This window comes from Solanum tuberosum, unplaced genomic scaffold (genome assembly GCF_000226075.1).
Source record: "Solanum tuberosum cultivar DM 1-3 516 R44 unplaced genomic scaffold, SolTub_3.0 scf00102, whole genome shotgun sequence".
Classification (NCBI taxonomy): Eukaryota; Viridiplantae; Streptophyta; class Magnoliopsida; order Solanales; family Solanaceae; genus Solanum; species Solanum tuberosum.
Genome location: NW_006239028.1, coordinates 403041 through 414448, shown reverse-complemented (window position 1 = coordinate 414448; position 11408 = coordinate 403041). Strand labels below are relative to the sequence as shown.

At 35.7% G+C, this 11408-nt stretch overlaps 2 protein-coding genes across 7 annotated transcripts; one reads left to right on the top strand and one right to left on the bottom strand.

Moving 5' to 3' along the window:
* The first annotated feature begins 402 nt into the window (after positions 1-402).
* On the top strand, positions 403-6173 carry LOC102594335 (uncharacterized). 6 transcript variants are annotated; one of them, XM_015309372.1, is made up of 9 exons: positions 406-574; positions 2731-2866; positions 3094-3417; positions 3527-3640; positions 3729-3972; positions 4065-4406; positions 4516-4614; positions 5423-5589; positions 5737-6173. In XM_015309372.1, exons 5-9 carry the CDS (start codon positions 3801-3803, stop codon positions 5929-5931), a joined length of 975 nt encoding a protein of 324 aa, XP_015164858.1. In that variant the 5' UTR covers positions 406-574; positions 2731-2866; positions 3094-3417; positions 3527-3640; positions 3729-3800; the 3' UTR covers positions 5932-6173. The 6 variants fall into 6 exon arrangements, with proteins under 6 accessions (XP_015164857.1, XP_015164854.1, XP_015164858.1 ...); XM_015309371.1 differs by lacking the exon at positions 3527-3640 and having other exon boundaries at positions 403-574; XM_015309368.1 differs by lacking the exons at positions 3094-3417; positions 3527-3640 and having other exon boundaries at positions 405-574.
* A 737-nt stretch (positions 6174-6910) lies between these two features.
* LOC102594004 (protein trichome birefringence-like 42) lies at positions 6911-9255 on the bottom strand. The gene is made up of 4 exons (XM_006348786.2): positions 8621-9255; positions 8312-8486; positions 7873-8051; positions 6911-7689 (listed from the first exon to the last, which is right to left on the bottom strand). Exons 1-4 carry the CDS (start codon positions 9040-9042, stop codon positions 7176-7178), a joined length of 1290 nt encoding a protein of 429 aa, XP_006348848.1. The 5' UTR covers positions 9043-9255; the 3' UTR covers positions 6911-7175.
* Positions 9256-11408: the final 2153 nt, after the last annotated feature.

Below are 11408 nucleotides of genomic sequence, written 5' to 3'. Positions count from 1 at the left end.
GATATATAAAAGGAATTTTTTTCTCCCTCCACTATTTCTATTTTATGTCTCAAAATGTTTGACAGTATTAACAATTCTATGCATTTTTTTTCTTCAGTTTTTTAAACTATTCGAATTTTGATTTTGATGTGATTATCTATATGCCAAAATTTACTTAAATATTTCTTTTCAAGAACATTACATTTGTTTAATATAATATAATAAGAGATCTCAAATTCGAGCTTTCAATATGAAAAAAATATTTTATAGGAAGCGACTTTTCCTCTATCCGATCCTACAAGGCACAAATTAAGACTAGTCATGCTCCGATAAGGATAGAATATACTCATATTTAACTCTATTTTGTTGCATACGTGTCAAGAGTCCCATTTTGAGGAAAACTAGGTGAACAGCGTCTGTACACTTCTATACGTTTCAGAATTTTTCCTATTCAAGAAAACTATCTTACCCACTCCATTTCTGTATCCCAATTGTATTTTCTACTTTTTCTTTAGAATCCATCTTATAAAGCTTGATTCTTTTCTATTTTGCTGAAAATCTTTGGTGGGTTTGCCTTTTCTATTCTTGCTACTTAGTAAGTTCCTCTACTTCAACTTTAAAAATCATTTTTTCTTTGTTTAACACAATCCCTTTTTGTCTTTCTAGGAGTATGCTTATTTTTGTTTACTTTTTGTTGATAAAGACTCCACCTTTTTTGTATCTCTGTTGTTATTTGTGTACATATGTAGTATAGATAGTAAAGATTGATTCTTTGTGGGGCTGTGCTTCTTGATCAAGGTAATAATGGTTGTTTCTTGTGTTTCTGTGAAGAAATTTTGGGAAAGATTTTTTTTTTGCCTTTGCTGTGATTTTTTGCTTATGTGAAATTGTGGGGTTTGGGTAAAGTAGCTTGCTTTCTTTTCTTTTGTGTGTGATTGTGTTCTTAGCTTTTCTTGGAAACTTGGTATGAGCCTAGTTTAGCTAATAAGGAAGCTCTTGGACCTTCTTGACTTTGGATGGCCAAAATGGCTTTGGAATCTAGAAAACAAGAGATGAGATTGCCAATGAGATTGCCAATAAGGTTCATCTAATTACATGATATTATTCTTTTAGAGCACTTTTCTTAATAAAAAGATGTCTTTGGAGCAGTTCTGAGTTTTATATGCTGAAGCATTGAAAAGCTACTCTTATAAGGAACCCCTTGGATGCATTTTGTTTTTGTGTGGTAATCAGACCAGTTTACACACCTCGATTAGTTCCCCTGGGATGCAATTGGCTGCACCAGTATACTATATAAGAAGTTCCTTCTGTTCCCTTCTCTATTTGTCTTAGGAGTCTGGTTTGCTGTTGGATTTGTGAAACAATGGACATAGTGTTTGAATGTCGGAATGTGGGAAATGCTTAACAGTTGAGCTTATCAAAATGCTACTAGATGGTTAGACCTTTCAGACATTTGCATATGTTCGACCTTAGATGTCTCAATATCAGTCAATCTGTTAATTTGTCGATCATCCTACCCTAGATAATGGTCTCAACATGTCTCTGTTATCAGATGAACAAAATGAATATAATGAATGAAGGGGCTTATGCTGTTTAAACTATCTGCTATAGTTGATTTTTTTTATTAGAATAATTTCTACTTGTGTGGTGATTCAAATGCATGATGTATGTAAATCTGCTGAGCACACGGGAATTTGATTTTTTCTGCCTGGCGATTCAGGTGGGGGTGGCTCATTGGTATTCTAATTTTGAGTGGCTGAACAATCAATTTTAGGCTGGTCTTATTACTAATTCTTACCTAATTCAAGTGTTGCATACTTAACATGTGGAGAAATATTAGTGGAGAGAAAGGTTGTGATTTTCCTTGGAAGAAAGAGCTGATAAAAATCTGTCTTTAAGGGAAAAATGGTGAGGCCTTGTCACACATTTAATATGAAATCATTAGCAAGTAAGGTTGACACTAAAATTTATATATCTCTGTTGAAAAGCTTCTTTGTGTGCCTTAAATTTTGTTTGCTCCTGATATCAAGAAGACTTGGTATATTGAGTAGGAGTACTGCAGTGCACCTTGACCTAATCCTCTTAAAAAAATTTCTCCGTCTTGCATCCATGAACTAAGGTGAGAATTACGAGAGTAGAGGGCTGTGAGGAAATTCGAGCATAAGTTTGCAAATGCTTTGGTTACACAACTTCATGAAGCCCTAGCAGGGTTTTGGAAAACGATTGTTACTCCACTTTGAACAGTTCGCTTAGTCTCTTGTTCAGCATGCAAAATATAAAAGACGTAAACCCTCCCATTAGAACCTAGTGTCTGACTGGGATATTTGAGGTAGATCAAATTATATCTTATTTTACTATTTAATCTAATATTTGGCTGTCTGAATTTAGCTCAATCCTCTTTACCCATAATGTTTGTTTGGAGGAAATTGGTATGCATACAATCGATTTATCGAGATTTGTATTTTTGATAACTTGAATGACAATATCTAATTAATGTGGAAGCATTTAAAACTACAACACTTCACTGTCTCACTATTTCCAGATGGAATCTGGCTGACATAACATTTGGTGTCTCGTTAAGAAAGAGGGCCTTCGAGTCAACATTAATTAGTCATGTTAGATTAACAAATTCATTGTTTTTGAAACAGATTGAAGTTGGTTTCTGACTTGTCCCAAGAGAATTTTATAATTCTGTGCAGTTCATAAAAAATCCATCTTAACAATGCAACGACTTGTCTGAAATTTTTGCAGCTGGGAAGCTATAACATCTTGCGGAACTAACTTGAGTACCTATTCTCCAATGGACTTGAAATCTATATCATGGGTTGGAAACATATACCAAAAATTTGAAACTATGTGTTTGGAGATGGAAGAGGCTATGTACCAGGTGAACTTCATTCTTTTGAATATAGTTCCCTACTCCCTATTTTATTATTGCTATTTGTTACTGGTATTTCCTTAAGTTAATTTGCTTATAGCTGAAATCCGTCCTATTACTCAACTAATCCTATTCTGCATCCAGTGTTCAGCCCCAGATCTCTAGGTATGGTCCCAAGTAGATTGCATCCTGCATGTTTCTATTTAGGTTATTCCTTGGGTCTTCTTTTTCTCCAGGATACACAATGGGTAATCAGTGACTTGGATACGCAATGACTTGGTTGGTTGCACCTTTTCGCTGATAGATGTGGAGTTTGATTGGAGGAAGAGTGTAAAAAGACTGATTGATACTTTCATTGCCCTTACCTTCCTCTATGTTGTTACACTTTCTGTAACAGTTTGGAAATATTACATGTTGGAACTTACTCAAGGGTGATAGGCACAAATGCAGACATCTTGATGGACTATACCATCAAAAACCATTCTTACTAATACTCATTGATGCATAGTAGCTTTGTACGTCTAGCTCTACCTCGACTGGCAAAGAAGTGCTTTTCTGAGGTAGCATTACTGCTATTACAATCTTATCTTTCATTAAATGGATTCTCTCTTTTCCTATATGAAAAGTTGTATTTGTGTCCACCCAGAGTAAGTAATTTATGATTGCCAGGAAGGATGACATACATCCTCATCATGGTATTGAAACAAATGACAGCATATCACCATGCATCATTAACAGTGGTCTGTCAATTTTGATCAATAACGTCTCTGGATATGTTAAAAGGTTCTGAAATTGTACTGCCTATTATCCACCCTGCTAATTTCGACCAAATGTTTATAATCAGAATAACTGAGATTGTGACCATTTACAGGACACTGTTAAATATGTTGAGAATCAGGTGAACACTGTTGGTACAAATGTCAAGAGATTCTGTTCTGAGGTGATGCAAGATGTTCATCCTCAATGTAATATTGATCCTGTGAAAGTCGCAGCTGCTGACTTGTCTATTAACCCTTATGCTCACTATGAAATTGACAAGAAGTTGAAAGCAAATCTTAAAGGAAGTGCCAGACGTTTTAGTAACAAATTAAATGATGACACTCAAGTGATCAAGGGTACAAAATGCAAATGCTGATTATTCACCAACTACTATTTAATGTCTTTGGTCAGACAGATCTGCTAATATTATTTTTTCTTGAGATCTCAGGGAAGAGCAAAAGTGGAGGAGTCTATAAACGTCAAAATGTGGGAATCAAAGAAATTGTTAGAGACAGCCACCCAGCTAAGAAGCCTAATGCTATTTGTCTTGCATCAGGGGATGCACTAAAATTATCTTCAAGTGCTGAGGTTAGGGGTGGTTTTGAAATGGCATCTGATCATGTGACCCTGACTTCAGCTCTGGCCTCAGTTAAAGGATCTGACTCTGGAGAAGCAGCAAGTAAAGTTCGCGATCACTTTATACAAACTAATGTGTCTGCAGCTGATACTTCAATTACTTCTGAGGCTTCTGTTACGATGTCTGTTGAATCTGTCAGGAAGAAACAAACAGGTTCCAGCTCTATCTCAGTTGGTGGCTTTTTCACCGAACTCTTGTGGTATACTGTCTGCAGTTTTCTTCTCTTATCTGCTCTCTGTGATAACTTCTATATTGGCAACAGATACTTGTACAAAGGAGTTAGCATGTAATACAAGATACAAAATTAGCAGTAATGTTCGGAACAATTTAGCTAATGAGGAGATCAATGAGTCCCATGAAGGTACTGACTGATTCTAGCTACTCTAATAACTAAAACTGGAGAAAGATCTCTCTTCTCTCTCTGTTACCATTTTGCTGTGTAACACTGATAGATCTCTCTTCTCTCTCTGTTCCCATTTTGTTGTGTAAGTGTAACACTGATTCAAGACTGACTGCTTTGTGTTACTTCTAGGAAAACTATATACCAAATGGTAAATCGTCAGATGTTATAATTACTTACCCAAAATTATGTTATTATAGCAGAAAATATACAGTGGATCGCAACTATGAGTCACGGTGGACCTTATGTTGTGTTATATTGGATGAAATGTCTAATAGTACTAAATTGGCACAACTGTAAGAGTTAAAGCCATCAAAAGTTGGTTCATCCAGTAAGGCTCACACTGATTATACCTCTGCAGTGCATATTCGTAAGAACCTGCAGGAGGTCAGATACTCATGTGTGCGCCAGAGTGCTGGGAGTCAGTATGTCTATGTATCATTTATGTTTTATTAGTCAATATAAGGTTCTACAGTTGCACTTTCACCTTTTGTTTCTTGGGAATTTAGAGAAAACTACAGTATCTGCATCACTCTTCCTCCATCCCAGCAAATAAATGTACTCCACGTCCACGTTACTCGCTCGTTCAAGGAAAAATTAGTAGATCTTTAGGTTGTCTTCCTTCTCCTATCCTATTCACTTGAGATAAATTGAATCAAAGGGATGTTTGTGAAACAAACCATGTGCCTGCCTTTCAGATCACTTCATTGTCTCTTGGATTATAATTTTCTCAATTCTATCTCTATGACACCATTGTTCTTTCTTACAGAAAAGTCAGATAATTTGTCTTCTGATATGTCCAAGTATGACAGCACTGAGTCAGATTTGGAAATTGTTGAGAAATTTGATGAATCCCAGTTGGATGAAACATGTGTCCTGGTTGAAGAGGACAGGATTCATGTTCCACATGGTCCTGTCAAAAAGAAGTCCTATAAGGTTGGTCCTCTATCTCTCTCTTATATATTTCTTTCCTGTATTTATTCCTTTAGTTCGCTTTTTAGGAGAAGCAGAGCGGGGCTCTGGTTCTTTGCTTAAATGCATCTTTTAGATCTTTGTTGACCGTTTCTGTCAATATTTTCTCAGAATAAGCTTCGGGAAGCTTTCTCCACGAAAAAGAGGTTGACAAGGAAAGAGTATGAACAACTTGGAGCACTATATGGTGATCAACAATTCAACCTAGAGGCTGAGGACAAGGTGATGCCTGTTCTTGCCATGAATTCAAACACAAAAATGTTGTCTGCTAATGATCATCCTGAATCTGAGTGGGAGATTTTATAGTTCTGATGATACTGTAAATAGTATTATTGCTTTTCCAATCAATCCATGGCGTCCTAGAGAGTGATATTATTATGCATTATTCTCTTATAAAATTGCATAAAGTATCAGCAATCCGTTCCTCTAGTAGAGCTAGCCAGAAAATAATACGTAGTGGTACCTTGAAGAACCAACCCATATATGAGGTATGGCCATCTTGTAGCCAATCTTCATAAATTAATATATATATATGGAAACTTTTTACAGTGTTAAAGCCTATCTTGAATGCACTTATTCTATGTCATTAATTGGTATTTGGTATGCCAACGTACTGTAGTTCTTCTACTATCTGTCTCAATTTGTTTTGCATTTTATATTTAATGTTTGTGCGCGTACATCAGTAGTAATAACTGCTTAATTGCTGGAGGGTATTGTGTCGCCCTGTAAAGTGCAACTTTTACAATAGTTCATGTGGTATTCACTTGAGCATTCCAAATATAACCTAACTAAAGGAGTTGTTTGTAAGAATTGATTTCCATGAATTTGGTTAATCCTGAAATCATTATCGGAAATCAAGTAATTTCACCGCACATGTATAACTAATGGATCCAAAGAAGAAACACTTTTATAATACCACTCCTTCCATTTCAATTTGGTTTTGACTTGACATGGGTTTAAGAAAGTAAAGAAGACTTTTGAATCTTGTGGTCTTAAACTAAAGATGTGTAGAATATACCAAATATCCATCAATTTTGTGGTCTTAAACATGTCATGTGAAAAAGTTGAAATTAAAGAGTTGCTAAAAAAAAGGAAACTGACATTCTTTCTGGAATGGACTAAAATAAATAGTAAGACAAACAAATTAAAACGAAGAGAGTATTCTTAATATCATCAGAAGATGTTTTCAGAAAAAAATGTGCACTATGTAAAATGTTATGGAATTAATTGGAACAACATACAAGTAAAAATATTTGTCCTCCATAAATGCTTTGTGAGGTCAATGTGAAAAGAAAGGAAACAATCAACATACACATTTAGACACTCATATGAAAGTTCAAAAGTTCCCTCAGTAGATATCTCACTTAGGCTAGCAGGAGGAATCCAATAGAAATATGAAATCACATTTGACCCATTATATTGCGGGTTGAAAATGGGTTAACCCAAATGGGTTTATGACGGGCGGGTTAAGAAAATATGGGTTGAAATTGCCACCACTATCCACACTAATACAACAACTAATATAGCCTACTGATGGTAAATCTCTGATTTCAAGAGACCAAATGTGATAGACTAGGGGAATCAATGGGGTGATCCAAAAGCAGAGATGCATATAGTAACCTATTCCATGTATCGGGCATTCCAGGCAGGCACCAATGGCTGCAATCAGAAATACTCTGTGGTGGCTTTAGTTTCCTCTTTATCAGTTCTTGTCCTTTCTTTTTGGCATAGGCTGATGGATGTGCATCGACTCGGTGCTGTGAGAGCTTAGTGATGTTTAAGTATCTTACAGGGACTCTCATTTTTGACAATGTTCTATCAACAATCTTCGTCAGGGACTCGGAAAAATGTGTTACATAGGACATATCTGTGATTGGTTGTGTTTTATTGTAGCATCCGTTTTGACCTTTGTGTTCTGGGGAAATGCTTCTGAAGAAAACTGTTGTTTTTGTCAAGTTAACATTCTGATCTATCCAATTTGCCCAGGTTCTCATTGCCACCTCAAATGCTGATTCTAGCTTCAGCTCATCAACTAATTGTCCCTTGTACTCGAATAAGTCCCACCTGCATGCAAAGTTTATTTATTTTAACATGTTGCACCAAGTAACATGTCTTATTTTTTCAGTTAGTTTACTAATCTCACTTTTTACAGACAGTGCATATATTCATCTGATAGTTTGAAAATTCTTTATCAGCGTAGAGATGTTATATTCATAAACTTTTAAGAAAGTTCATTAGTGAACTTACGCCTTGAACTTCCCACGATGCACCCACCAATGTCCTGTGTTGAATACCATAATGTCAGCTCCCAGCCAATGCTGAGATGACAAATCCAGTTTCTCCAGCCTTAAAGTTTTAGGAGCATTTATTGAGTCGAACTGGACAAGAAACGGGTTCCAGTAGAACTCTACAGTAACATTGTAGTCCTAGAAAAGCCAAAAATTGACTTTATATGAGTATGAACGTTCAAAACAAAGTGTGATTTCAAACCACATGTATGATAACATCAGACATGTCGGAAAGTGCACAAAAATAAAATTCATGGTATTCAAGGGGTGAGGCAGACGTGTGCATGTGACTATGCATTATTGCACCAGTGCTGTTTTACCATGCATTATTGCATCAGGGGCGCCGGTGCCTGTGAGGGTACTTGCATTGGAAAAAGTAAGTCCCTAAGTTGATTTACCTTAGCTTTGAAGACTTTATAGTAGCCACTGCTAAGATCAAGATGGGTTCTTGAAGGAGGAATTGTAGAATAAAGAAGACACGCGAGAGATTCCCATTGGTTCCTGTTTAGTGAATCTCCAACTATGATGACCCTCTTGCCTCTAAGCCTCCTCAACATATATCTGCCATTGAAGCTGAAATTTGCTCATAACAAAAGAGAAAGAGTTTAACTTTCTATATGCTGTTCATGCAAAATCCTTCACACTGTCAATTAAATCCAAAATAAAGAAAAGTGTGAAACAAGAAAATGAATAAACAATTTTCCTACCGTGGGATCACACAATCATGAGCTTCCCAAGACCAATTTTCATAGTCAAAATCAGGCCTTCCATTCTTCTGGCAGCTCACTTGTTCACTCAGGAACGGACATTGTGATGCTTCATAATATGGGCTTTCCGTTGATTGATAAATCCATCTTCCCTCAAATATGTTGCACTTATTCCTACTGTTTTTCTGTATTATATCCCCTTCATCTTCTCTTCTTCTTGCTGGTTTCGAGATTTCTAAATTTCCATGAGGGGAAAATCTATCGTCTAGAGACGAGGCCATATTGAACATGGCATGTCGCAGAGCCCTGAAATTTACTGCCTCATTGTTGTGCTTTAAGTATAGCAATAAAATGAAGCAGCTAATGAAGCTCCCGAATGCACATAACATCCATTTCTGAGTGATTTTTGAGGTGGTTTCCATGTTGATTCTTGATTTCTTGTGTGAGGAGCAGTAATTAATATTAATGATAAAACATAGAACAAGTGGTTTGCAGGTAAATTGAAGTTGTTCAAGGTGATAATTTGTGAAGTTACTTACAATATAACTGTCTTTGTGATTAGGAAAATAGGTGAGAAGCTAGTCAACTACCCTTCTGCTTTCTTCTACAACTACTTGTCCTGAAAATGACCTAAACAATTTTCGTACCATTTTTCCTTTTTTGCTAGTAGAATTCAAGTGCACTAACTATAATGTTACAGGCTATTTATTTACGTATGAAAAGGAAATCAAAATACCAAATTACTATTATATTAAACATTTCTCATTTTCTCTATGGCATTATGTGAGGTAATGCTTTTGCATTCATGATACTATGGACCTATTCCCATTAAATATCTCAGTGACTATAAATAGATAAAGAACTATAGATGGATAGTAAATCATGCATGTGCATAGGAAATTTCAAGAAATAGGAAAATTGACTGAGACAGAAACAACATTTTTAGAAAATATTGCCAATTATATGTTGAATTTACTGTAAAGGGTTTCATTTTCTGTTGTGATTTGTGTTTAATGTTGTCAATTTCCATTTTCTGTAATAATGGATAAAGTTTAGTTACTTTAATCTGATAAAAAAAGTTGGTTTTCTGACTTTACTGTTTTGTGAATTAAGTTAAATGTTCATATGTGAAACTAATTCTCATTTTTATGGGAATAACGTTGCTTTAGTTTTTCTAGACGTTATGTGGTTTAGCATAGAAATTAGTTACAGATGTCCTAATAAACCTAGTTAACGTGTTAGGTGACGATTCCAATTCTATCCTTGATAGTGTAACTGTGTAAGTAGTACTTTGATTCACAATGAATAGAGCTTTAGGTGTGTTGCCATTTTTCAAACATGGACCAAAATTTGAAATGAAAGGAGTAAATTGCCATTTAATATTATTGATGTAGCTTCCTATGATGAATTTCAAATGGACTAATGTGTTCTTCTTGGAAACAAATTGATCTTTTTCCAATCAAACAAATACATGTAAGAAACTATATAGAAGGCAAAAAAAATTCAAAGTTCCATCAGCAATGCCTTGTTAAACATTCTGGTCATCCACTGATTCTTCTATTTTATATATATATATATATATATAGAATTCAACCATATGATGCAAGCTACTTGCTGACTTTTTTGCCACTAAACTGGTTATCTGTCATATTCTCCTTTTAAAGTCAACTTCATAAATTGATCATTTATGAAAAAAAGTCTCAGGTTTTTTCATATTGACATACAAAAAGACATTTATAGTTTGTGGATACCAACTTTGTTTTCTAGTGAATCACTTGACTTGGGCAATTATCTCTTCATGGTGATTGCTCTACAAACTTCCGCTGTTGTTAACAGGTACGTTTTCGGTACTCACCCTTGCTTCTACACAATTGTGTAGGTTGACAGCTCTCTCTCAGATTCGGCTTAGTAGTTTCTTTAGCAGATTGAGCTTGGGGACATACTCGAGAGGTAGCGGTTCATTCCAGACGTGCCCTTGAGTTATCTTTACTTTCAGTTTTGTTCTATTCGAGAACTATACTCTGAGACTTGTATATTTTTATTCGAATTCTGTATTTAGAGGTTTGTACATGTGACAACCAAATTCTGGGTAGTGTTGAGTCTTAATTAAAGTCTTCCGCTTATTTATTATCTTTTATTCTCGTATTTCTACTTCTCTATCGTTGTGGTTGGGTTAGGCTGACGTGTCCGGTGGGAAATGGACACGTGCCATCACATCCGGATTTGGGGTGTGACAAAACAGATTCGGCTTAGTAGTTTCTTTAGCAGATTGAGCTTGGGGACATACTCGAGAGGTAGCGGTTCATTCCAGACGTGCCCTTGAGTTATCTTTACTTTCAGTTTTGTTCTATTCGAGAACTATACTCTGAGACTTGTATATTTTTATTCGAATTCTGTATTTAGAGGTTTGTACATGTGACAACCAAATTCTGGGTAGTGTTGAGTCTTAATTAAAGTCTTCCGCTTATTTATTATCTTTTATTCTCGTATTTCTACTTCTCTATCGTTGTGGTCGGGTTAGGCTGACGTGTCCGTGGGAAATGGACATGTGCCATCACATCCGGATTTGGGGTGTGACAAAATGGTATCAGACAATTATTGTTTCTATTACTGATTTATATGTTACAATTCTGATACAAAAGAAAAGGTTGATTAGGGAGCTGAGAGAACTCCCTTCAATCTCCAAGTCCAAAAGAATGATCGAACTCGTCTCACATGAGATATGAAGAAGAACACAAGTCAATAAAGTCATGGCTGATCATTTTTCGAGAGATCTCTTGCTCCACAT

Excerpts from the sequence above, each read along its gene's own strand:
- LOC102594335 (XM_015309368.1), top strand. The coding sequence starts at position 2,780 with ATGGACTTGAAATCTATATCATGGGTTGGAAACATATACCAAAAATTT. Across the intron at positions 2,867-3,728 it reads TGGAAGAGGCTATGTACCAG|GACACTGTTAAATATGTTGA; the intron begins GTGAACTTCATT and ends GACCATTTACAG. Across the intron at positions 4,615-5,422 it reads GATCAATGAGTCCCATGAAG|AAAAGTCAGATAATTTGTCT; the intron begins GTACTGACTGAT and ends TCTTTCTTACAG.
- LOC102594004 (XM_006348786.2), bottom strand. The coding sequence starts at position 9,042 with ATGGAAACCACCTCAAAAATCACTCAGAAATGGATGTTATGTGCATTC. Across the intron at positions 8,487-8,620 it reads CATGATTGTGTGATCCCACG|CTTCAATGGCAGATATATGT; the intron begins GTAGGAAAATTG and ends AGCAAATTTCAG. Across the intron at positions 7,690-7,872 it reads CATCGTGGGAAGTTCAAGGC|GTGGGACTTATTCGAGTACA; the intron begins GTAAGTTCACTA and ends CTTTGCATGCAG.